The sequence below is a fragment of the Harpia harpyja genome, chromosome 6, assembly GCF_026419915.1.
Source record: "Harpia harpyja isolate bHarHar1 chromosome 6, bHarHar1 primary haplotype, whole genome shotgun sequence".
Lineage (NCBI taxonomy): Eukaryota > Metazoa > Chordata > Aves > Accipitriformes > Accipitridae > Harpia > Harpia harpyja.
In genome coordinates this window covers 652,197-678,771 of record NC_068945.1, presented here as the reverse complement: position 1 = coordinate 678,771, position 26,575 = coordinate 652,197, and the positions used below count along the sequence as shown (strand labels likewise).

The following is a 26,575-nucleotide window of genomic DNA, read 5'->3' as shown; positions in this document are numbered from 1 at the left end:
CAATTTTTAATGATCTCTGTCTTTGGTCCTATTAAATAAGAAAAATTTAATTCTTTCCTCGTAATTTTGAAAATTCAGTTCACTGCTTTGGCAACCACTGAACACCACACTATTGTTCATACAGATCTAAATGAAGTAGTTCAGAAAAGAGAACCTGTAATCAGTTCCAGAAAGACAGCCAGTAATGCTTTTTCTTAGCAGTTGCTAGTTCTCACCCCATTAGATAGGTTCAGACTGTATTTTTGTTTTGCATTTGACTTTGAAATTCCCTTGTTGCTTTATCTGGTCAATCAGTCCTGTACAAGATCCCTTTGCAGCTGTTTTCTACTTCTGTGATTGTAAGTAATTTAATATCAATAAACTGCCACCTTTCTACTTGCCCTTTTTGTAAATAAATACTTAAATCTACTAGTCCAGGCATGAATCCCTCTGGAGGGGACACTGTTAACTTTCCACTTTTTATTACTGTAGTTAATAACTGATTTATTAAATGATCATTTCCTTTATTTCATGGCAGTTTGCTTCAGCTTTTCTGAGGGACATTAGCAAGAACTCTTTGAAAATCCAAGTCACCTATTACCTTAGCTAGATCACTTTTCCATGAAATCTCCAACGGTGTGAGGTAAACAGTCATATCAGTTGTGAAGTACTATGATGACAGATATTTCTAGAATCCCTATGCAGAAAACACTGACATTTGATTACCCTGGCATAGATGAAATGCTATCGTGTGGCAAATGTAGGTGGTTTTTGCAATGGGATGCTACCTCTTGTAGCTTTGCAAGTCCCTTGCTTTGCTAATACAAACAGGCTTGCCTAAGCACAACTGATTATTGAGTGTGCAGAGGGGTTGTCTGTAAATTACAGTATAGTAACTTTCTGGCTCTGTACTGGTCCATGTTGTTGAGATGTAGATGACTTTCATGAGTGGAAAGCTCCAAAAAACCTCACCTGTTTGAAGTGGTTATGCTTCTTGATGTTATCAGTACAAACAATGCATTAGTACTAAATAAAAATGTATTATTGATGTGTTGAACTAGTTTCAACTGGTTTTTAATGTAGTTACTAAACTTCATTTCCATATTGTGGGAGTAGGCATTTGGATGCTTGATCTTTCTGCTCTAGAGAAGAGATTTTCTGTATGGACTGTTTGTACTGGAATGATACATGTCTGGGACTACGTTGTGTCTTTGAGGATATCATTTGCAGAGGGAGCCTGGCCTAAAACTTCTCAGGCTACAACTGTCATAAGGCAACATATTTTCATTATGCACAATGTAGCTGTGAGCGGTGACAAATTTTGCTCAGTGTGACCAAGTTTTCCAAAGGGCACCACGCCCAATTCATATGTATCTTCTGGCTCTAAGAGAACCTTTGGCACTGGGAGGGTAATGAAGATCTAGCTAGCATTGACCTGGGACTATACCTATATTCCATCATTTCTCAGCAGCGATGTGAAGAGAAAGCAAACGGGAGGCTTGATAATAACTGGAGAACAGCACTAGTAGAATTTTACAGAACTAAAAGCTTTGAAAGTTGGGAATGGCAGCAAATCTTTTAGACCTGTGAGACAGCAGGTGGCCACTGAACCTGTAATTCCACACAACTCCATGCAGATGCAAGTGCCTATCTCTGGTTATCAAATCAGCCAAAGACCTAGAGAACAGACACTTCTCAAGAGATAATCCTGAACGGCTATCCTCCTTTGTGTTCATGCGTCCTGGCAGGACTGGCTGGCAAGATCCAGGAGCCCAAGACCTGTGTTGCAGCAGTTGGATAGGTGAGAGTAGGAGAAAGCATTGGAACAGGTTGCTTTGCCTGTGCTGCACCAGCTCACAGAATTGCTCTGGCACCCCAAAACTGGGTGCCAACAAAGTATTACAGGGAGAACCCATCCATTTCAGGCCTAGCCTGGCTAGGCAGAGAAGGGGGTATTAGCACAGAATCATTCAGGGAGGAGGGGCCTCAAAATGTCTCCAGTCCAATTTCCTGCTCAAAGTGGGGTCAGCACTGAACTAGGAGCAGGCTGCTGAGGGCTTTGTCTGGTCGGGTCCTAAAAACCTCCAAGGGCAGAGTTTCCACAGTTGCTGTGGGCAAACTTCTCCAATGTTTGATTCTCCTCATCATGAAATCTTCTCTTCATATCAAACTGGAACTGTATTCTGGGTTGTTAGTAAGAATAAGAGCACTTGGGTTTTGATTTGCAAAACAGCAACGCCCAGTGTCATATTCTAGCATGTGGGCAGTGAATTGCTCTGCATTTGCACCTGATGAGAGGGCTTATAATACACACAGCCTTTCTAGGGAATGCCATAGTTGCCAGGCATTAGTTTCTGAGGGTACACATATAGCAGTCTTCCTCCATGTATATCTTTGTCAGACCAGCTGGCATGGAAGCAATTTTTAAATGGTACTGTGTGCAGTGGGAATACAAATGCGTGTATTTTGGACATTCTTGGAAACCACTAGCAAGACATGATATTACTACACTGAGGCATAACTGGCAAAGCAGCAGCTGTGGTCCGCTTTCCCACCACTGCTGCTCTTCTCTGTGCCTTCCCTCTTTCTGCAATCCACTCAAACCACACACTTGCTGAAGAACAAGAGGCCCACCTCTATTCCTGGAAACATTCATCACCTTTCAGGGCTTATTCTGATGGTTTCCATTATTTAGACTCTAGTTTGCTTCTACCCTGGGGCTGGGCAAGGTCACCATTAGGGGGAGAATAGGATATGGAGGCTATTTCCAAAATCTCTTGAATAAATTGGCATTCTTCTGCACGGACAAAGAAAATGACAGTACAACATGCTGTGGATAATGGGACCAGGAAAGGAATCTGTGCTCTTTGGACAGTTTTTTTGTCAAGATGAAAATCTGCTGAGGATTGAGGACATAAGCAATGTCAGACCAGGGGAGTCAGTCTTGCTTGCTTTGCTGGTTTACTACTGGGTCTGAGTAAGGACCTGCATTGCACGTAACAGCTGCTTGCCAAAGCAGAGGACACTCCAGTGCCTAATCTACAGGCACCCTTGAAGGTAAGTTTTTGGGGTTTTTTGTTTGTTTTATTTACTCAACGTGCAGAACAGCCAGTGAATTATGAGCACTGCCTTTTCCCTGACGGAGATGGACCAGCTCATCTCTTCCTTCTACTGTTATCTCCATTTGCTACATTACCTTTCTCCCACAACTTAGAGGCTGCTCTAAGATTGCCTCCAGGACCTGCTTGCCTCCCTCAGGTTCATAAGCATGTGCTAAGTGCTTTTCTTCCATCTTGTCTAGAACTCATCTCCTAGCAATCAGCTGAGCTTGCAGTCTGCAACAGGAATCTGTCTAGCATGCACACCCACATAGTTGAATTGCAAAGTACGGCCTTAGGACAGAGGTGCTGTGTGAGTCCAGGTAGAGGCAGCGCAGTGTGTTTCTGAACACTGTCAAGGGCTGATATACTTCTTACTTCCTGGACAGAGACTTGTGAGCTGTGTGTGCAAGGTGGCCCTGAACAGCTAGCAGCTTTTTGACATTCCAACTCAGGGGCAGAGAGGTACCACTTCCTGAAATAGGAAGCCAGCAGAAGACAGAAGAACCAGCCCCGCTATGGTGTTACTTGCCTGTGCTTCCCAAATATGCACTTTGGGTCTCTCAGGTTGCCACAGTGGCAGGAGGTAGCTGCCTTTGTGTGCCATTGCCTGGGGAGGCAGCAGTGCAGCTGGGGAAAGTATGGGACGATAAGTATCCTTTTCTAGGATTGTGCCAGACAGGTCAATCTTCAGAATGACCTTGTTTTTCTGCTGTTAATTGTTCCAATTTAACTGGCAAGACTGTACCTCTCCTGCTTTTTTTTTTTTTTTTTAATAGTACTTATAAAGATGACATAATGGACTTTTTTTCCTTTGTGGAAACTTGGCAACTCTTTCTCTTTGTGAGGCCAGCAGCTGTAGGCTGGGATGACAATCCTCATGCAGTCAGATGGGATTTGGCAAGTATCTCTGGAGGGGAGTGCGCTGTAGGGAGCACCTATGACTACACAGGCAATGTCTTCCTGAAATGTAAACTTCAGTTGTAAAGGGAGGTCTCTTGATAGGCATTCTTGACCCCAAGTGATTGTGAAGGGGGTGATTGTATTTGTTGCTATGGAATAGGTAACAACTTATGCTTCTACAGGCTCAGATGTTTTAAGTCTAGACTCCATGTTACTTGGCTATATGCATACAGATGGATTTTTTGGACAGCTATCCTATACTTTGATCAGGCCCCCTACCTGTGATAGTGCCAGACTGAACAAAGTTAACCTGGAGTAAAGAAGTTGCTGGCCTGCTGCCGGCAAACATCCACACTCTGAAAATAAGAGTAAAACGTTTGTGCGTTCAGCTGCCTGCCAGGATAACTACTGACTGACTCCTGGTGATCAGCAAGGTGCTACAGGGTCAGGGCATGGCTCTGAGTTGCAGTGCTGAGGGCCCCGCGCAGGGACAGCACGCAGCATATGCTCCAGCAGAAATCCAGTGCTCAAGACTGTGCTCACCACGTGACTGCCTCATGCAGAGTGGCCAGAACTGAGGCAGTAATGCGTCTCCTCACCCTGCATGACTTCCCCAACTGACCAGTAAGAACTGGGGGTTGTTAGCTTCCATGGGGGACAGTGAACCTCCTGTACTTAAGGCACTGAAGGTGACGCAGGTTTGAGGCCGAGGGGCTGAAGCTGGATTTTCATGCAAAGCTTTGAACTTGACTAATTAGATAGCTAGATAACTCTATCTATGGCCCTGTTTTTAAAAGAAGGTTAGAGCAGACAATCTCCAGAGGTCCCTTCCAACCTAGACGTTTCTGAAAGAAAATGATAAATTATAGAACTTTTGTCTAAACTCTGTTTTTTCCATATACGGATAACCATGCAGTCTTACCTGTCTGTGTCAGAAGCGTAAGGGAGAAGGGAATACAGCCTTGCGAGCCTTGATGGTCTCTGATGAAGAAGAGTGCTAAGACACCAAGCTCTGAAGATCCTGTTATGGATCTGAGCCGAGTTCTATAGAGCCACAAAGTTGTCTTTGCGCTGTTTTGCGAGGGCCGCCATTAAGGGCTTTGTTAAGGACTGAACGTTTAGTTCAGTGCTGGCCATGAGGGACCTGGAGTGGCCGCCGCAGGACCTCTGCAGCATCCTGGCCAGTGTTCCAGCAAAAGGGTTCATTAGCCTGGCATCTCTGCCTTTGCTGAGCTTCATGGCCCGAGTGATGAATCCTCCTGTAAGGTGGAGCGTGAGGCAGACAGCTGTGACAGAAGGTCTCTGCGCGCAACCAATTTCAGTGTGGTGTGGTTTGGGCACTCAAGGTTTTCCAAGTAGGGATACCAGTAAGTTACACGGTTCCTGATTATATTTCTATTATTCTGTTTCCTGTTCCGAGAGGCTTTATGATTTCAGATTTTCGATCTGAGCATGCTGCTTTCGGAAGCAGTTAAAACCTGTCGTCTTTTCGTTCTGCCGGTTTGGCACCGACTCATTTGTCCCTGACTGCGTACTTTAGTGCTAGCGAGGAGCGGGAACGACGGTTCTAACTAGAATTTTCACCGAGCCCTTGAAACCTACTTGTTGAGTCCAAGAGCACAAACAGGCCTAGCCGCAAGCGTAATAACGCGCTTTACCACCTGTCTCGAGGGGAATGCGGCCGCTCCGCTTTTTCCACGTCCAGTGAAGAGGCCGCGGGGTGGTGTTCTTCCGCGGGTTTTCTTCCCGCGGCCCCATCGCCGCCCCGAGGAAGCGAGGCCGGCGCGGCGGGCCCGCCCCGCCCCCTCCCGTGCCTCAGCCCCGAGCCGGCCGCCTCACGGCCCTCTCCCGCTCACCGCCGTCCCCCGCCCCGCGGCGGTTAGCGCGCCCAACGGCAGGCGCTGACGCAGCAGAGCCGCTCGTCTCCACAGCGACCGGGGGGGGGGGGCAGTCGCCCCCTCGCGCCACGCCGGCGACCGCAGGCCGCGCCCCGCCGGGCTGAGGGGGCGCGCGCTGCGTGGCCGCCTCCCGGGCGGGGCGGGGCGGGGCGGGGCGGAGCGTCCCGCCGCGGCGTGGGGCGTCCCGGCGGTGCGAGCGAGCGGCGGCGGCGGCGGTTCTCCTGCGCAGCCCTCCCGCCTCCGCCCCCACCTGCCCCCCGGCGCCATGTGCGAGCCCAGCAAGCAGGACATTTCCGCCATCTTCAAGCGGCTCCGCTCCGTCCCCACCAACAAGGTAAGGGCGGCGGGGGGTGGGGGGGGGGGGGCGGCAAGGTCTGCGCTCCGCCGTTGTGACACGTCGCACTGCCGCCGGGGAGGGGGAGGGCCCGACGCGGGCCGCCCCGCCCCGCCGAGCCCCCGGTGGCCCGGCCCGGCCCGGCCCGCTGCCGGCGGTGCTCTGCGGGAGGGAGGAGGGAAGGACCGGGCAGCTCCCCGGCGGCGGCCGTCCCGGAACCGGGGGAAGCCCGTGTCGCCGTCGGCTGGGCAGCTCTGCCCGCCCTCCGGCCGTCCCGGGGTCCGGCTGGGCGTTCGAGCACTCACCGGGGGAAGTGCAGCTCCTCCCGCGTACCGGGTGTCCAAGGATTGCTGGAAGGAGGGTCAGCGCGGCTAAAAATAAAAAGCGAGTTCCCAAACGGTGACAACGTAGCTTGTTGAATGTGGGGTTTTTTTTGTTGTAATCAAAGAAGCAAAAGCCCATTGTGGCACAGCCGCTTCTGTGGCAATGGAAGTTTGATGTTTTCTCATCGCGTTGGACTCGTCCGGTGGTGACTGATTTTTCAGTGTTGTGAAGCCCGGTTGGTTTTTTAGTATTCGTTACGTATGAAGGTGTGCAGTGGCTAGCCGGGAACTGGGAAAGGTGCCTCAGACTGCAAGGTGACACGGCAGAAGTACTGTTTGCAGTTAAATGCTCCTGTGCTGCTTTTTAGTGCCATCTGCTCCATTGTACTGGCATTATGGTATATGCTGTGAACGTATCTGAAAAATACACTAGGAAACTTTGGATTAGCATTGTGAAGAAACACCTTGGTTTTGTTTTCTGGGAATACGAGTCTGGAGGTCTGTCTTTGGTCCAAAACTGACTCCCACACTTTGAACACAAATCGTTAAGACTGTACAGGCAATGGACATGCATCTGGTTTCTCAGAAAGCAGAGCTCAAAGATGAGCCCTCACCGATTAGTTTTAGCACAAGCGTTCCTAAAACTTGCCTTTGTTCATCAAGAAAAGGTCCTAATCCCAACAGGGAGAGTCAGAGAGAAGATAAGTCTACAGGCTCCTGAAATTCACTGGCACTGTGTTTAAGAGGTTGAGTAGTTCTGTAATGCTGTCGCGGTGCTTTTTCTGTATTGGGATCACAAGAGGATCAGAAGGTACTGCCCATAGCTGGTGAGGATGGAAAACCCGAGGATGGAGTGCCTCGAACGGTTCTGGACTCGTCGTTACTGTGCTACATTAGTAAGGTGGTTGTGGTACCTGTGGTTGCTCAGGCATATCTGTCTCTCCTTGCAGTCCTGTCAGGTGCTACATAGAAATTTAGTGCCAACGCTAACAAAGCAATATTGGCACAGTGTGTGCTGCCATTCAGACTAGGTCAGTTTGAAAGAAGTAGCTCAGGTGCAGATAACTCATATTAGCACTGCAATGAAGCCTGCTCTTACTGACCTATAACGACAGAGAGGAAGGAGAGTGGGAAACATCAACAGCTTAGATCTCACAACTCTCCCATGCCCATGTATCTGACCAGTCTTCTTAAGTAAAAGTTGTTGCTGCCATCAGTTTATCCTCTTGTGTTTCATCACATCTTGTTTTGTGTCCTTTCTCTTGTGTTCTTCTTATGCAGTCTGCCCCTTTTATTTGTAGGGCTTTTCTGCTGGGAAAGACAGACACAGGAAGGTGCAAATATTGGAAAGGTTCTGTATTAGAAGCTTAGTAATATGCTTTAACTGTGTTGTTTATACAGTTTGGGAAGAACTGGGATCTCTTCTATGCAGCATCTGGGTTTACTGACTGCCTACTATAAGCAGGCATGTACACTTACACTGGGCTAGGTGCTCTGCAGCAGTTCTTGGTGCACATGAGCTTAGGAAAACAATTCTCATTTAAATGCACAGTTTAGTTTGTGGATTATAGTGTGTTTAAACTGGTATTTGAGTAATTGTCTTGAAATTAACGTATCTGTAATTTGATCTTAGTTTCCTTTCCTTTGTGTAGCATGAGAAATAGCTTTTTTTGAGTTCTTGACGTGTCTTTGGGTATTACGTAATATAGAGCTGCCTGACCACACTTAACAAACATGTTACAATTATTAAATGGGATGTATTTTGTACATATAAAAATGTTCATAGTCCTTAAGCTACCTGGTATTGTTAACTTGAGTGTTTGTGAAGCTCACCTGTTTTGAAGACTTGCACCCTGAGGCTGTGCTATATAGTTCCTTTTAATTTGGCGTAGATCTATTTCTCCGAAACTGTTAGTTTTTCATTCTTTTCTCTCTGGTTCTTTCTGTTCTTTTGTTGATGATAGTATTTGTGTCTCTGCTTGGACACCCAGATCAAGGATCTGAACTGGCTGAAAACTAAGCATGTGTGTTGTGGTGGTGGTTTATCAGTTGTTCAGTTTTGTTATTACAGTGTGTATTGTAGGTGTGGTTTGTGTGTGTGTTGGAGGGCAGGGGTTTTTTTGCCCCAGAGTAGAGTGTAGTATATAATGTCTCACTTAAGTCATTTTAAGACCATGACACTTCCAAAATGGGCAGTCCCGTCTTCTTCCTGTGGCAAACACTCCTGTTCCCTCCCTTATATTGGCATTACTGGTCATGTGGCTGTGATCTGAGTTGGACCTACCTTTGCTCTGAGTCAAAGCAGTGCAGTGCTGGTTTCCAGTAGGATCAACAAGTGTGATTATTATTGCTGATGCAAGAGAAGGAAAGCATATCGGGATACGGTGGCTGGTAACTAAGAGAGTAGCTGCTTGGTTTTAGATCACCTTCGACCAAGTATGAAACTGTCTAATGAGTTTTAGCTGGTTTAGTGTTGATGCAGCTGTATGGTAGCCTTGCATGCTAGGAATGGCAAGCACAAGGAGATGCCGAGCGACCCTGTGGCAGTAGCCCCGCTATGTGGGAGGTTGGAAGTGTCTACGTAACTCTCAGCTCAGGGATAAGCTTGCTGAACCTGCTCACCTCTTCCAAAGTGCCAAAACTAACATTTCTATAGGCTATATATTATTGTGTTTCCATATCCAATAACAATATAAACTATATATTTATTTATTAACATGGCTATCGTGTGCAAGATGGATTTAATGACCACTTGCTGTGGATTATACCTGAGTCTTTGTGTTTGCTCAGGTACAAACTTCTTGATTAGGCCTTTTGCTCTTATTTTCAAAGTGACTCTTACTGAATCTAGGCTGTCCTGAAATGCTTTAACACAAAATAAGCAAAAAGAATTCAAGTGTGTTTTAAAAGCAGTAACTTATTTATGCATTTCCTTCAAATTGATTTTTATAATGATTTTGATATTGTAGTTGTACCTAAATCAGTACAGAAAATACACTTTATCTGTTTCTGAAATGGAAATGATTTTGTAGGATGGCTCTGAAATTGGTTTTAATTTTTTTTTTTTTTTTAATTCTTGTTACAATTTCTGTGGTGGGAAGCACTTCAAAAATTGAGAAAACTAAGCAAAATGAGTAAGTGTTAATGACATGCTTCTATATCTGTTGCATAGCATGATGGAAATGGCAGTTTTTACATTACTTTCACAAGAAAATTAGATGTTCCTACTTGCATCACAATCCTAAAAGCTACAGGTTTTATGCATATGAATAATTTTCACACGTGTCTGGTAAATAGCTGATGGAGAGTCCTGCGGGAGTGAGATACTGAGCTGTACTGCTTTGTGGCAGCTAGCTTCCAAGGTGATGCAACTGACTTTTAAGATGTTGAAATTAAGAAGTGCTTATAATTGTACCGGGGAGGGGAGGAGAATCTTTAGGGATGTTTATAGCTGAACATTTTTAAACATGGGATTTTTTTTTTAACCACCCACTGATACTCAAGATTCCTGTTTCCTATTTGTACTCCAGGTGATTTCCACAAGACTTAGGACTGTAAGCCTGCTTTGCTCTCCTGTATTAGAAGAGAGGCTGTGCTGTTCTGTTAGCTTTGGTTTCAAGCAGAATCTTCTCCTGTTTTGTTGTCCTCATCCTCCTTTTGGCCTTGTAAGAAAAAGCCTGAAAATAGCCAATTTAAAATTAAGACAAGGCTCATGTTGTTTTTTAAGGAAGTACTTCAAAGAATGGAGAGAATTGGAAAAAAGAGAATGAGTTCTGACTACTAAGGCGATGTGTTTTCTTAGAAATGGCATACGTGAAGTTACTCATTCTTCCTTTTCCCTAACTCCCTCTATATCATTATTCCACCTGTGCTTGTTTCAGGGACACCCTCTAATATTCCTTTTGTCACTCATTCTCTGTAGCTTTTATCTTATTTCTTCTTTCTGCTATATGTCAGTGCATGACCCCATTTCCACATACGATATGGGATGCATAAATGACTTAACATTAATAAATGTTAAGTCTCTGTTGAAAGAGGGGACTTGCACACGCAGAAACTGCGACCTCCATGCTTTCTGTTTGTGTTACCGATCATTAGCCTACCTGAAGCTCAGGCTTAAAAAGTTGATGTGTCGGAAAAGCTAATGCTGGATCTGCTGGTGAACTTTGCTTGTACCTGATAAATTTGGACTGTACAAGCTTAAATAGACCCACACTAAAATGAGGAGTTTAGCCTCAAACTACTCCTGGGTGTGCACTTGAATTAATTTGGGTGAATGATAGGTGAGCTGACTTGAGTGCAAACCCGGGTCTTGTTTGGCTGGGTATGTACAAAAATATAGAGACAAAAATCTCTATTGAGTTGTATGAATGGAGTTTCTAGCAAGGAGACTTCTTAACTTTTTATTTTTCCAGCTTGATGAGGAGGTGCTGGAAGCATTGTGGCCTGCGTGTAGGGTGTACTGTGTGTCCCCAGCTGACTTGGAAGAAACTTTCTTTTTTCTTTCTGTGTATAGCTAGAACCTCCCTTGCTGTCTGAAGATGCATTAGATTTATAGGAGGATGTTAAAGGATAAAATTGCAGATTGGAACTCCATCAATTTTTGTGTAAAAGCTTGTCTCTCTCAAGTTAATTCTTAGTAGATGCCACTGACTGTACCTATAGATGGATGCTTTTACAGTAGAAGTACTTCTTTGCAGCCTTTATAAATACCACTGAAAAAGCATTGATCAGATAATGAAGTGCTTTCATACAGGAACAGACGTGTGCACATGGCATTTATAAGGAATAGCTGTTTCTGTTTAAATTTGTGTTCTTCCTTGCATTTGAAAATTGATTTGTGTCAGATAAATTTTTTGTTCTTGCTTTCTTCGGCCAAAGAAGCACAAAATTCAGAATAACTGACACAGGATGTAAAAGTTGTGGCCTGCAGACCTGCAAAGTATATGAGATATAGACACAGATACCTCTTGCAGTTTTAGTTGAATGTTAGGAGTCTAATGTGGTGGCAGAGGATAAGAAATTCCTGGGTTTGTCTATGCAGTAGTTGTGGGCATATTTGCTTTCTAACCGGTCTGTGTTACGGACAGTTAAAAGGTTGATACAGCAATACATGTGTGTGATATATCTTACAAATAGTCACGTCTGGCAGAGAGGGCTAGGCTAGGCAGTACAGTGTGGACGCTTTCTTCACACAGCTGGATTTCAGAGGCTTGCTCTAAAGGTCAAGGATTCTATTTATGAAAGTAGCTAATGATGTCATTAGTGCTGCTGATAACTGCAGTAGCATGTACGCTCTGAGGAAAGAGTAGGCTCAGTGGTACGTCATGAAGAGAGCCTGCCCTTGGGAAAATATTTCTTAAATGCTTTCGTGTTTCAGAAGTGCTGGAAGTACTGCGTTAAATGTGTGTTTGAACTAGACTGATGTAGGTTCTCTGACGCGGTTTCTCAGCCTGTGGTCCCTGTGTACACTGGTTATAGTTGGAAACCGGGAAGGCATGCAGTCCTGGCTAGTTAGGGCAAAGACACACAAGTGTGAGCAGATTGTGTAACTCCTCTTTATATTTATAAAATTAGGATAATATGAAGTTGTCATGTCAACAAATGCTGTAAGGGTGAGTTAATTAAGCTTGATCACTGCAAGGGTGTTAGCATGACCTATAATACAACTGTAAGATGTGGTTATGCTCAAGTCCTGTTACCGATCTTTATTTTCTTTAAGGTGTGTTTTGACTGCGGAGCAAAGAACCCTAGCTGGGCAAGCATAACGTATGGAGTTTTTCTCTGTATTGATTGTTCAGGGACCCATCGATCACTTGGTGTTCATTTGAGTTTCATTCGGTAAGTATATAAGTTTGTATATTTTTATAGTAAAAATGGCATCTTTTAATTTTTTTGTTTGTTTGTTCAGATACCTGCTCAGAGAGGAAAACCCATTCTTCTCTCAACTACTGATTCAGACCTTTTTAATGTTTGTATTGGCTTTGATGTATCTGGTAGCTGCTTGGGAATTTGGTAAATAGATAGGGTTCAGCAGAATTTGTACCATGCACCCATTCCCATTACCTTCTTGTTGTGTTAGTAGCGCGCATTTGTTGGCAGGTCTGTTTCTACATTGGAGATGATGAAAATGAAGAACGGAGTAAGCATGTTGAAGTGTTTTATCATTCCTCCACATCAAGACTGAGGCAAATATTAGTTTATTATCTTCAACAGTGTTACAGTGTATTGATCATAAAGCTAATCTGACCCCCAGCAAAGCTAGTTCAGAGAGCTAAGTAGCGTTTTGCCAGTTTTGCTTCCTGAAGCAGTTCATGATGGTGTTACCTGACTGCTAGTACTGGGGTGGTGTAAAGGGCTACCCGTTTTGGCAGCTGTTTAGCTCGGTCAATCATTCGGTGCAGTAAATCTGCACCCTGACCTTGTCACATTTCAGGTGAGTATCCTAACTGATGGCCTGTGGGCCTTTTTGGCCTAATAAATAATTACATATTTGAAATGGAAGGTTCTGCTTGAGGTGAGTGAGAGCAATGTGTCCAAGAGTGGATTGCAAATAAAAGCAGCCATTTTCCATCAACTAAAATTCTTCCTCTGCTGCCTTTTCACTGTATACAAGAGCATTACGAGAGGCCTCTAAAGAATCCACTCCTAATGATCACAGTCTTAATTCTCCTTATACTTACTGAGCCCCAAATTTTTGTTGTGATATGACACGCAAATTGTCACTTTGTCCGTTACATGCGATTGTCATCTGCTGTTGACAGAGTTAAAATGTGATTCCTGAAAATGTATCTTACTGGTGCTTTTTAAAAGGGAAAACCTGTCAGCCAGAGGGTGCATTTTTTTCAAGCTTTTACAGTTTGAAAAACTGTGGCAGTTCTACATGGCTTTATTAATTTGTTTTGCACATAGCGTATTGTCACAGATTTTTTTTTTTCTATAGATGCCTGTTTTTCACATTACAAAAAAAAAGGGGGGGAGAGAAACACTTTACAAAAAAAAAAAGGGAAGAGAGATTTTAAATGGCTTTGAAGATAACATTAAAAATGTTTCCTTCTATTTAGATCTACAGAACTGGATTCAAATTGGTCTTGGTTTCAACTGAGATGCATGCAAGTTGGAGGAAATGCAAATGCTGTATGTACTCCTGAGAATTTGCTTTGCACATTGAAGCTTGTTAGGCTTGGAAGCTATTGTCTGTCCTTATCGACTCGCATCTTGGACATATTTTTATTTTTCCAGTCCATATCTCTCTTCCCCCCCCCCCCCCTCTTGTTTTTAAGAATTCCTTTGAATGCTGATTTCATCCTCCATACTTCTTGCAACTTTTTCATCTTGGTATAATCTGGAAATGTTTTATTTTTTTCTTACAAGTCATTAATAAAAATCACTGAAAAGGCCAGATCAGATTCCTCGTCAATACGTGTCTAATGTAACAGGGAAACCTTGACAGCTGCTGAAAGATGGCTTTCCAACAGCTTGTAAACCTAGCTTATGAGTATCTTCCTGTGACTGTGTTTTCCTTACATGGTTTATGAAAATATTATGCCAAAAATCATGTCACTGTCAAAAGTCACACTGAAGTCGAGATCTGACTTATACCTGAGGTACAACTGAAGTCACGATAAGACATGCTACACTGTCAGAGAGGGAATAGCAGTGCTTTGGTTTGGGCCACTTCATATTGGCTGTCACTTTCAACTTGATTTTTTTATGTACTTACGAATAAGTTTGTTACACAATATTTTTGTAAATTGAAGTTATGTTGACTGCTGTATTGTTCTCAATCTCCTTTTAAAAAGAGGATGTTTTCCTTTGTCAACTCTTTTGGAATCTTGCTTGTTTTTGCATGTTTTTTTCAGATTGACCATCAACAACTGAGATTGCTTCCCTAAGTTGACCCATCCTGCAACCACCATGCAACTTCCCTAAGCAATTTCTGCTTTTCTTCTAATTCCCTGAATGCTTACCCCTTATCTTTCTTCATTTGTGCTTTGTCCTTAATGTTGTTTCTTTTAAGAAACTTCACCCAAACTTGCTTTCCACAGGCTTTTTCTTAACAATTTTCTTAGCAATCTGCTTTCCTTAAGTCTAACACTTTAATATTCTGCTGGTTTGTTTTTTTTTTCCTATTTCCATACAAAAAATTATTAATTCAGGATCGTTATTATTTATCTTCCATTTCTGCATTTTCCAATCAAACCTTTTTCTTTGAATAAGGCATTCAGCAGGTCACTGCCTCTGTCTTACAGATCTGAGCGGTTGCATGGTGTCCTCTCCCTCTTTTTCTTCTGCCTGTCCTTTCTAAGTTACACCTTTCTGTCTTAATACTGCCCTTGAGTTTCTGTTATGCCACTTAGTACATAAAAATCACAGTTTTGGCTAATCAGAAGAAAGAGATTTTGCATGAAAAATATTTTCTTTTTTAGCCAAAGGCTTAAAAGCTTTGGTTAGACAATATAAACTTTGCTATGCAAAGGGTTTAAGGCAGTTGGAAAGAAGAGACGGCAAAGTTTGAAAAGTACTTCAGTTAATCTTAGAAAGTATATTACCAGAAGAATAACAGTAAACCTTTATTATTTAATTTTATGAGTTTTTGTCTTTCTGTTTGGATGTCACTGTTTCCTATCATACATTGTACCAAGAGGTGATATATACCCATAGCCACTCCTCAAATACCTCAAATTCACTAAGGCCTGTTTTGGATTGCCTAGGAAGATTAATACCTGAACCTTTAAAGACCAGTTTAGTAAAGTGTCTAGACATTTTAAAAAGTAAAATTAACATTTTTCTTCTAATTGCATTAAAAAAAATTCCCTTTTTGTTTCAATTAAATGCCAAATTCTATTTTTACTAACTACTGTTTAGAAGCACTATCAGATTAACATTAATCCTTTGTATTCTATAATTGCCTGATGATGCTGAGTCTTGGCTAACAGCAGTCCCGAGCTTCGTAGCTGTGTATCAGATTGCTAGAAAATCTGAAATGTTAATTCCTTTTATTTTCAGAACAAATCTCTCTGATGATTGGAATTAGGGCTTACAAAAAAAAGCTCTGATATCAAGTTCATAGGTGTATATAATTAAATGCAAAAATGCAGTCTTTTTGGCATCTGTGATGTTCAAGACTTTCTGTTGTAATCGCTGAAGTGACTGGCATTATCTCTCTCCTGCATGGTTGTTGCTGAATTTTTATATGAAGCCTGGTACTTGTATGCTAGATTTATGCTTTGCAATTGCAGCATATGAGGTCATAACCTTAGGTTATCTAGACTTGCTGATCCTATCAGAAACTTGTTTATTATTTTTTACTGTAATAGTCTGACATGTTCTTCCATGCAAGAATGTATGATATGATTTGCTAGTCAATTATAGGTACTGAGAAAATGATTTTTTTTGTTGTTTTTTTATCTTTCAAACACTTGTGGAACTCTGATATAAATGTATTGATTTGCTTTTGTTTTAAGATCCTAAATCAGAATAAAATTTTTCATTTACATATTTATATTTTTTTATAAATACACAAGCATATAAATATATATGGGTACATATATATGTGCATACACACTTTTCTTTTGAAGGAAGACCATTTTTATACAGTCATTTTGATGCTATTGAACATACATTGTTCTCTCTAGCATGCTAGAGATGAAGCCAAGCAATGCTTTTTAGAGTATCAGGAGTGTCCTTTGAAGCACAGGTATTGGCAATCAATTTTACCTCTTCCTTTCTACACTTAATTTCAGAACTAGGATTCTTTGTATATGATGGCAAGCTTGCATTTGTATATGCTTTTAACACATCCCACTAATGTATTTGTTTTTTCTGTTGTTTTATTTATATGTAAAGAGGTTGCCAGAATGGAGTTTTCTTTTTATTTCGGAAATACACATGGACTTCATAATTTAAAAGATTACATTTAGGTAGAGGAGCACAGTATTTTGCTGCATTGCGATATATTTTTATGTTAAATGATGTTAGTTTTCAAACCTGTTTCTCATAGCATTTTCTGTGTTCTGCTTCATAGTCTGCTTTTTTCCATCAACATGGATGCACAACAAATGATAGCAATGCAAAGTATAACAGTCGTGGTGCTCAGCTTTACAAGGAGAAGATTAAATCTCTTGCAACACAGGCAACAAGAAAGTATGGTACTGATGTGAGTAGTGTGTGTCCTGTGTCATTCAGATTTCTGAAAAATTTTGTCTTCTTTCTCCCTAGAGTCATTTTAAGTTTCTAATTAGTAATGCAAAAGATTATCTGTCTTGGGGAGGTACTGGTACACATTGCAGTGAATAGGCAAGCTGGGGAGTAAACTACTTGTAGCTTACCTTTTTTGTTTGGAAAAAGAATATTGAGATAGAGCTCAACTGGGTATTTCAGGATCATTTCTGCGTTATTCAAAATAGTAATTTTTAGCATTTGCAGTAACTTATAGGAGTTCTAGGGAGAAACTTCAGGTATTCTACAAAATGGAAATTTGTTTGTTTGCAGGTGTGCTCCAAAATTACATTAGTGGTATTGCATAACAAAAATGTCAGCACTTCTCCGTGAACGATGTAGTGGTTTTATTTTTGCTTATCTGGAACTGAATTATTATTGAGAAGTACAGCATGTAAAAATGTAAAAGTGCTAATAGAATTAACTACAAAATATTTGTACTTTGGGATTTGATTTGAACAGGTAAATAAATGTGTGGTTTTGCTTTTTTCCCTACAAAAATAATATTGGAAAAATTGGCAGGTTTTATATGTCCTGAACTTGTTGTTCTCCATAAAAATGCTGAAACAGTTCATGCATACTGTCAAAACATTGTGAGGTTGCTGACAGGAAGACGTTATTAGAAAAATATGCAGAATTAGTTTGCTGAGGTGTTAAATAAGTTTGACAACAGTTCTCTTCTGCATACACAGAAAGCATGCTTTGATTGTTTAATTCAGCTTGTTAAAGTCCATGACTGATTCATTTGAAGTTGATCAGATGAGTGGGAATTAAAAGAAACGCAAGAAAGCTTCATTTTTTTTCTAATCTATGCATCAAATTGCATGAAATTTAATGGATTGTAATTATGCTATATTATAAATGTTATAGACAGTATAGTTCACATCACTAACTTCGGAGGATATTTCTTTTGACTTACTAAACAGCTTTAGACATAAAACGTGTTCAAGTAAATATAATATACCACGTGCATTTAAGTTGAGGGTAAGTTCCCCAAATGACACTTTGAAGAACTGTGATTATCTTGCTTCAATTACAGATTCCACCCAATTGTTTGATATTAATTATGTATTTTTTATTTAAAAAAATTAGTAAATATATTTCTTAATTATATATTGCAAACGTAAGTGATTATGTGCTATCTAAATTGCTGAAGTAAATTATTCAGATAATTCGATTTAGTACCAACCATCCCCTCCCCTGTCACATTTTAAAAAATTTCTTCTCTAACTTACTGGTAGAGTCAATTGTTGAATGATGAGGTAAGCTTGTTGCACATTCAGTAACCTTTTTGACAGAGGTAATTCTTTTTGGTCATGTATCTTTTGCACGTAGTAGGAAGAACCATGAGAAATTATTTGCCTGTGAGTAACCTTGGAGTGCAGATCACAGGTTATAGTCCTGTCCTGCACGATGCTAAGAACGATCTGTGGCACTGCGGGCCCTCCAGCCTGCCCTGAGATCAGGCATTGCTCAAAGCTGTTAGCGTCTTGCAAAACTGTGCTTTAAGTGTAGCACAGGTTTGAGGACTCTCTGACTAGGTGGGAAAATTCGTCAGAGTACCAGGCCACACTGGTACTATTCTGAAAACTGTTTCCAGTGACTGCTAGTGTTATGTTTTCAGGTTTTTTTGCTTTGGGCAAAGTAAGAATATTAGAGAGAAAATACCTTATATGAGAATATGAAAAACCTTACTTATTATAAAGGTCTAGTGATACTAAATATTGATAGTATTATTGTAGCAGAGCTTATACTGAGCATTTTGTTAGGAAGGAAATGGGTAATGTGAAGGAACACATCAAAGATGTATGAAATAAAAAAAAAAAGGAATGTCATATATTGAAGCTTGAATAAATTTGTAAGGAAAAATTATGTACCAGGAAAAAAAAGATCACAGAAATTTTAACCTGGAAAAAAAAAAGTAGTTATAAGATTAGTGCATTTGAAAAAAATATATTAATGGTGTTGTCCTGTAAAATTCTCTCGCTTTCTCTCCTAATTCTAGCTGTGGACAGATGGATGTGGAATGCCACCTGTGTCACCTCAAAACAAAGAGGAAGACTTTTTTGCATCCCATGTTTCTCTCAAGGTATAGATTACCTGTATTTAATTCTTGCTAGCTTTCTAAACACTTAGGTTAACTGTGTGCTCTATGATGAAGATTAAACCCTGAAAGAAAACCTCACAGAGAAAGGGTAGGTCAGTGAGTTAACATTTATCTGCTTTTCCTTCTGTGGGTCTCAGAATTCTTCCTGGATGTGAACCACTTTCTAAGGTGATAATTTAGAATGACCCAAATAGTAGCTAAATGTGGAATGAAACTATGGTTTTTTTGTGTGCATACAGTTCCACTTGGACTCATGATTCCTTGCTTGGGAGTGCTCTGATTTAAGTATACTATGTGATAACTTTGGTTTTTAATCAGTGAAGTTTAATGGTTCTTAAAACATTTGCTAAGCAGAAGCTTTTTTTCTTCCTCCAGAATACTTGCATCCTCTTTGAAAATGTTAAAGTAGCTTTCTGAAGACTATGGCTACTGTTGGTTTTCATTTTGGTTTTTGTTGTATTTGTGAGGTTTCAAAAATGGTGCATTTTAAAGGGAAATTCAGCCTTTTTGCTATTTATTTGTTTTATTTTAGGAACTTCTACTTCAGCAAATATTTGAATGTCTTATAAAAATTAATTTCAGCATCTTCGAAACAGTGAAAGAGTATTTACATTTTACAGACTGGGAACATTGTTGTATTACTCAGAAATGGTCATTGCCAAGACCAAAAAAATCAGTTATTGTGAATTCTAGTCTAGTGTCTTCACCAGAAGATCATCTGTCCTGATAGTAGAAAAATAAATGGAATATTTCTGTTTGCAAAAGGCAACTTGGAAGAATGCTTGCAGTTGAGTGGGAAAAGCATAAACTGAGACAAGCTAAAGAGAAAGAAGTTTAAGCAGAAAAGTGTTGTAAATATTTTTGTGGTTGAGGACAAGAAGTAGGAACTTGATACAAACCCTCTTAAGAGAATGTATGGGTAGGATAAATTAAATTTTCACAGCAAACTTTTCGGGTAGCTGCAAAGGCAGGAGGTTAGAGACAAGCGGTCTGGGTACCTCAGGGCAAGAGATTATTTGGGTATGGATGTTTTGAGAGAGATGTCAGGAAGTTTTGAGATTGAATAAACATGAACTGGCAGTGGCACAGCACTGGTGGAAAAGATAATACTAAGCTGATATTGTTGTGACCAGGTCACAAACCTGCCTGTAGGGGAGGATGTGTCTGAGGGAAGTGGGAGGACTCATGAGGAGGACTTGGGAGGACTGCTCACAATCAAAAATTAAGTGTTAGAAAATTGGAAGTGCAAGAGCTTAGCATGGGGAGAAGGCTTGGTGATTATATGTAAATAAATGATCCAGATTTCCTGTACTGTATTACTGTTATGAATAAAGACAATTAATAGCCAGCATACAATAAATAAACCTAAAGTACAATTAAAATGCATATTATTTTTTGGATGGTAAACATACTGAAATTCCTGAGAGGGAAATACAGGTGCTCAGGAGCGGTTTGAAACGAGCTCGTTTTTAATAAGGGTAGGCATTTCTTGTAACTTTAATAACTGCCCTTCTGGGAACAGGTTTTAAACCTAGAAGCTGTAGTCATAAGAATCCAATATTAAGTAGTCAGTGATGCTTAGGCAGTCTTTGAGCTTAGTGCTTGTATGTATTTGCTGTATTCTATTTTGTGTGCATTTTTGATTTTATAATTTTTTTCAAGGCAAAGAATACAGAGTGGGTGTTATCAGAGCCAGACCCAGTTTCTCTACAGCAGAAAACTTCAGAAAATATTCCAGAATGCTGTGAAGGTACGACTGAATTTTTGTTAACAATAAGCTGCATCTTTCTGGTAGTCTCTTTGTTTAGGCTCTTTTTACCCTACTTTAATAGTTAAATAACCTAACCATGCTAGTAATGCAAGAATTTTGGAGAGGATGGACTTTTAGAAGAGTTATGGTAGAATGTGTGGGACTGCATGTTCCTTCAATAATGTTTAATAGAAATCCAAATTAAAATTTGATTCAAAAGATTCCAGATGAATTTGGGTGCCTGCTGTTCTTTTAGTAACTGGTAAAGCTGTGATAGAAATAACACATTACACTATATGTATCAAACAGTACCCTGAGTACAGTGAGTTGTGTTTTGGCATTTTAAGCATTCTAAAGAGCCTTCTGATGTTCTTACCCTTGTTATTCATTATGTTTTAGGACCAGATCATGGACCAAGTGTTGATTGCCTTGGTACATCACCAAAAGCTGCATTAGGTAATGAGTGTAAGCGGAAGAAGATAGCAGCCAGTATAGTGTGCTTAAATATTCATTTGTACAGGGAATATATGACTGGGAAGAGATGTGGAATTCTTACTTTACTATCAGTGTGCATGAGTTAGTTGAAACATCTGAATTTGTATTACAACTTCTTCTGTTAAACAGTGTACTCCTTCTAAGAAATCAATTTTAGTCAGTGTTCTTCTGGGTTTATCTATCTTATCTTAGCTGACCTGATGAATTTAAATGCTACAGGTAGCACACCTAATAAAGGTGACCATTAATGCTTTACACCTCCTGTTAGACTGCTTTAAGTTCTGCATTTAAAGCACATGGGTGAAATAGAGCATTGTGCTGTGATTAATAGCCTGTTACTTATGTTAAGCAAACACATCTTGTACTAATAGTTAGTCTTTCTATGTAGATGCAGTTTTGGCTCCCTTTTCAGAAAACTGAACACAAAAATTTAGACTAGAAAAATCTTGTATTTGTAATACAATATCTTCAATGTCCAGAGTCTTAATTTACTTAACACTGAAGAGTGTATCATACTATAAGTAAGTAAAAAGAAGTTGAGGAAAATAGAATAGAATAAAATACATCAGTGATTTATCATTTTGAGGATCATCCTGCAGGAGCAGGTTTCTGAGAGTAAAGAGTATTGATTCTCAGCAGCACAGGGGTGGTAAAGAAGTGGTGGCTGGGACTAACTCAGTACTTCAGGAAGATATGGTCGTCTTCACTGTTTTATATTCACTTGGTTGGGTTTGGTTGTGGTTTTGGGGGGTTTTTTTGAGAGCTGGAGACTAGGAAAAATAGTTAACTGCATACACTTCCTGGTTTTCTCATTTGTATCTTTAACACATGTTGTCATAAAGCAAGGGCTTTTCTTGTTTGTTTTGGACATCACAAGTTGTATCTTCTATGAAGAATCTCTGTCCTGTGTATGCCTGTTTCCAACCAAATTTCAGCTCGAACCAGTTTTTCTCTATATACAAGCATTCAATAGGAGTTGTTGATTGAAAACTTCTGATTGTGGGAGATTTACCTGGGCTCAGGGTAGCTGTCAAGAAGGCACAATACAGTGTCTTACAGAATGTAGTGAGTCCTACTAGGGTCTCATTAAAAATATCAAGATTAGGAGTTGTGTCAGACCATGCAGAGCAGAACATAGGTTCATTTCTATGTTTCAAGATTTAATACAAAGCATTAAGACGGGGACTTTCAAACTTTATGTATAAATCTAGACTCCCAATACTGTACTTAGGCAATTGAACAAATCTGTTCAATCTAGTGATAGAGTATGTTGTCCCCACTGATAATGCTTGTGATTTTGTTTATGATGATACAGGTATGTTTTATCTGTATCATTGGTGGGTTTAAACATAGCCAATACCTTTCTATCCAGGAAACAATTCGTCTTGGAAATGGTATGGGATCAGGTGGACCTCTAGTCTGATTCAGAATAGCAAGTCCTGCATTCTTGGTCTGTTTACTGGCAGGTATCCACAACTGAAAACTGAGCTGTAATTTTATTCCTATTGTATTTGCAAGAGATGCCGTATCCTCCAACAGAGGCAGTTTCCCACATTTTCTTGGAGATATTCACAGTTCTGTTCCCTGTAACTCATTTAGTATCTCAGTCTCTTAGTGCAGAAACTGTTAAAATAAATTCCAAAAACTATTTTGAGGCTGATATTGTGGAAATTATCTTCTGCAGTTCTGGAATTAATGAAATTGTATGTCAAGTAATGTACATTTAACCCTTGCAGACAACACCACCTTCCTAAAAAAGAAGCCAAATCAAGCTAAGAAGGGGGTAAGTGTATATAAATAATGCATATTTTTAACTGTATTATAGATCTCTAGAAATATGTAGATTGCAATATGGAAATGTATCATGTAAGTTAGCACTAAACAGTACTTGCATCGGTAACAATTTATGAAACTAAAATGGAATTGAAAACCATTTCTATATCAAAACATTCAGTGGTCTGTTTGAAAATGGATTACTGTTAAGATGAATTTGTCTAACAGGTTACTGTTATTATGTAGTAGCGTGCTTCAGATCTGTGGGTTGTTTTCGGATCTCAGATAAATTCTAAGTCTGTTTGCATGTATATTGCTCAGTGAACTGTCTAGACGTCCACATGCATATCTGAGTGTCATTTTCTTTGTGCTGTCTGGACCTGAACAGCAGGTGATATTTTTTCAAAAATGAGTAAAATAAAAATGTCAAAGCATATATTGATGTCAAGATCTGTATCCCACTTCTCTTCAGTTCTTCTCACAACCGTTGTCCCTGTAACTCTGCTGGTGCCCTGTAACCTTTCTTCTCACTTGCTGATACTGGGTTGCAGGGCTTCTTCAGGCTTTCACCTAAGTTGGTTGGCACTGAGATCTTTTTGTAGCAAATCCTGAAAATAGAGGGAGTTCCAGTAGCACTTTTGAGTGGCTAAATGTGCATGTGTGGCGTAATCTGTCAATACAAAGTGAGTTTGAGACATTCAGACCTGTATTTCTGGAGCAGTCCTTATCTCGTACCACACAGCACTATGGTATTTGGTTGTAGTTATAGATAACTTGCAGCTGCATTCAATTCAAGATAGGTTCAAGATAGTTTACAGACTTATTTCTGTATGGGGACTTAGCACTTTCTTAGGCATCTGGTCTCTGTAAAGAAGGCATGAGAGAGTTGAGTATGTCAGAATGATGGTTCAAGGAACCTGAAAACTGAGTAAGACAGCTCAAGTTAACTCAAGTTAGCTAGGAAAAGCTAGGGTTTGAATGTATGGCTCTTGAGGCCCATGAAACTAGCCCTAATATTACGCTATTAGGGTGATAATATGTTACAGAGAGTCACTTCTTTTAAGTCTGGGCTGTTGTATGGCAAAAGATTTTGAAGGTTTGTTGGAGCAGATTAATTTAGATTGAAACCTATTATTTCTTGCTCCCACTAGAGGGCCCTAATACGCAAGAGGAATTTCTTACTTTAAGTGGTATATGCAGGTATGTTCCCTTACAGCAAGAACAACATAACTGGGTTCACAGATGCACATACAGTTTGTGAACTGTAGTGTCAGAGCCTAAAACTGTATGTACATAGACCAGAGCTTTTACATGAAGACTTTAAAGTGTTAAAAGGTTAAGGGAAATGTATTGTGAAAATTAATATTGCTGCAGTGTTGCTGATGAGGAACTAAACACACAGGAGACTAAGAACAGCAGTTTGAGTGCTGTGCCACCATCTGAATCAGCATCATTGTATCTATTCGTATTTGTAGTATTAAGTGTTTTCAAATCTTTGATAATCAGAATGAAAGAATATGTATCCCTGTATTGAAGTAATATGAACTAGAAATAGCATTATTTTAAAAGAACGAGTGCAAAACTGGAACCTCTCAGCTGATGTGTTTATCTAGAAAAAGTTTACAATGCTTTGTCACATGCAAAGGCTAATCATGCATATAAGTATATACAAAACTTGTGTATTGCTCTCCTACCATAAATCAGTAAATACCTATGTACATGTTTATTAAAAATATGAATAAATCAATACTTAAGATAACACAGTAGCACTGGCCAATGAGAACTAAATCAAGAATCTTTGCAACTTCTAAATGTAAATTGTGAATTAAGTGAATGAGCACCAAAGGGTTCCATTGCAACAAATTTTGTTGTTATTCCTATGCAACAAAATCATTATTAAGAAACTAAAGTTGTGCTATATATTATAATATTTATTTGAACATGCCAACCTCTGAACAATTAAAACTATAATAGTTTCGTTACCCTGAGATGGTTGACTGCAGAGCTAAATAAATTTGTAAGACTTAGAAGGAGCGTGTAGAGGCTCAAAACATGAAAAAATATTTTCTCTGCTCCAGATTTTCATTGTTGTTTGCATATGCTCCCGAACAGTGTATAGTGTTTGCTGTTGCATTCAAAGTTGACTGTTAAGTCAGTTGAGGTGATTGTCTCAGTTATAATGTTGGGGCTTTTGTTTTTATTTTTCGATAAATCAAGCTTGGTGCCAAAAAAGGTGGTTTGGGGGCACAAAAAGTGAGCAGCCAAAGCTTTAATGAGATTGAAAAACAAGCACAAGCTGTAGATAAAATGAAGGAACAAGAGGATCTTCATAGCACTAAGAAAACTGAGAAGGAAGAGCCACTGTAAGTATGAATTATATATACAATGGTAAACCATGAAGCCTAATTTCACATTAATGAAGTAATTGTCAACATTTTAAATACTACCAGAGATTAGGTCATGCAAATAAAACTTCAGTTCTTGGTTTAAAAAAATAACAAACAAATGTGGATGAGGTGGGCCAAACAGTAATTCTGCCATTGCCCTTTTTCTTTTGCCATTAAGTATATGTTTCTACAGTTGATGATTTACTGTAGAAATAGCCAAACGCTATCTTTAAAAATAACCTTAGTGTTATTCTTATTTAACACAGAAAATTAGGAGTCATTCTACTGATACATGTGAATAAAAAGTGAAATAAATCTAAAATATGTTAAATTTAAGTATTATCACAGAAGACTCTTGCCTCTTGAACTTTCTTTACCCCATGCTAGTTACCTAGTTTATTTTGGTGTAGTGAACTGAATACTGTTTGAAACAGTCTTTCTAAGAGCATAGGGAACATACAAATACTCAGCTCAGGGCAATAGTTTCTATGCTGAAGGCAGGGGGGAATTTAAGTATGGCTAGAATCATCTGCTTAAGTTTCAGCTGTTTTATACTGGAACTGCCTTCATTTTCACCAAAACCCTTTGAATATTTTTGTCTGAGGCCTCAAATCTGTTAGTCCATCTTAATTAATAAATACTGAACCCTAAAGCTCAGAGGGTGCTGTTCTTGGTTCCTTCCACTACATTTCTCTGCTACACGTTTTTGATTTCTAACATTTTGTTAGTTGTCATCAAAAGTAGACTATTAAAGAGTTGGTTAGTGTACACTTTTACTGTTGTAAAGTTTAACATCCTCTCAAGTGCTAAGATGCATCATTTTTATAACCTATTGAGAAATTTTCTGAATTATTACATAATTACAGGATCAGTTGGAGCTCATAGTACCAAGCTCTTTGGTCTGTAATCTCCTCCCTACTCCTTTTGCTCACTTTTATGTAGCCTCTGCAGAAACAGATGTTTTGCGTGCATTGAAAATATTAATCACAAGGGAATAATTTATTTTTTCTGAAGTATTTTTACCACAAAGTCATGCTTTTCAGTGCTTGCCAAAAACTACCTGTAGAGTGACTCGGAGGAATGGACTACTAAATAACAAGAAAAAATGATTGTTCATTATTATTTGTTATTATTCTTTAATGATATTATTCAGTTTGGAAGAAAGTCCCAAGTAGTGATTTGGGTTTTGTCTCAGAAGTGTATAAATCTGTATAGATCCAAGGCAACCTTTACTGTAAGGTCGCTACAAGCTTTCTGCAGTGGCCGGAATCCTCTAGAAATGTCTGCAAACATGAGAGGTGCACATA

The 26,575-nt window shown here is 39.9% G+C and overlaps 1 protein-coding gene across 2 annotated transcripts in view; it reads left to right on the top strand.

Annotated features, from left to right (window-relative positions):
- The first annotated feature begins 6,062 nt into the window (after positions 1–6,062).
- ARFGAP3 (ADP ribosylation factor GTPase activating protein 3) overlaps positions 6,063–26,575 on the top strand; it is a 35,128-nt gene continuing 14,615 nt past the window's right edge. For both annotated transcript variants that reach the window (XM_052789832.1, XM_052789831.1), the window contains exons 1-9: positions 6,063–6,212; positions 12,258–12,376; positions 13,600–13,672; positions 16,563–16,694; positions 18,762–18,845; positions 20,526–20,613; positions 21,013–21,069; positions 22,845–22,891; positions 25,099–25,244. In XM_052789832.1, coding sequence (XP_052645792.1) covers positions 6,144–6,212; positions 12,258–12,376; positions 13,600–13,672; positions 16,563–16,694; positions 18,762–18,845; positions 20,526–20,613; positions 21,013–21,069; positions 22,845–22,891; positions 25,099–25,244 — 815 coding nt within the window. In that variant the 5' untranslated portion in view covers positions 6,063–6,143. The remainder of the gene's footprint in view (positions 6,213–12,257; positions 12,377–13,599; positions 13,673–16,562; positions 16,695–18,761; positions 18,846–20,525; positions 20,614–21,012; positions 21,070–22,844; positions 22,892–25,098; positions 25,245–26,575) is intronic.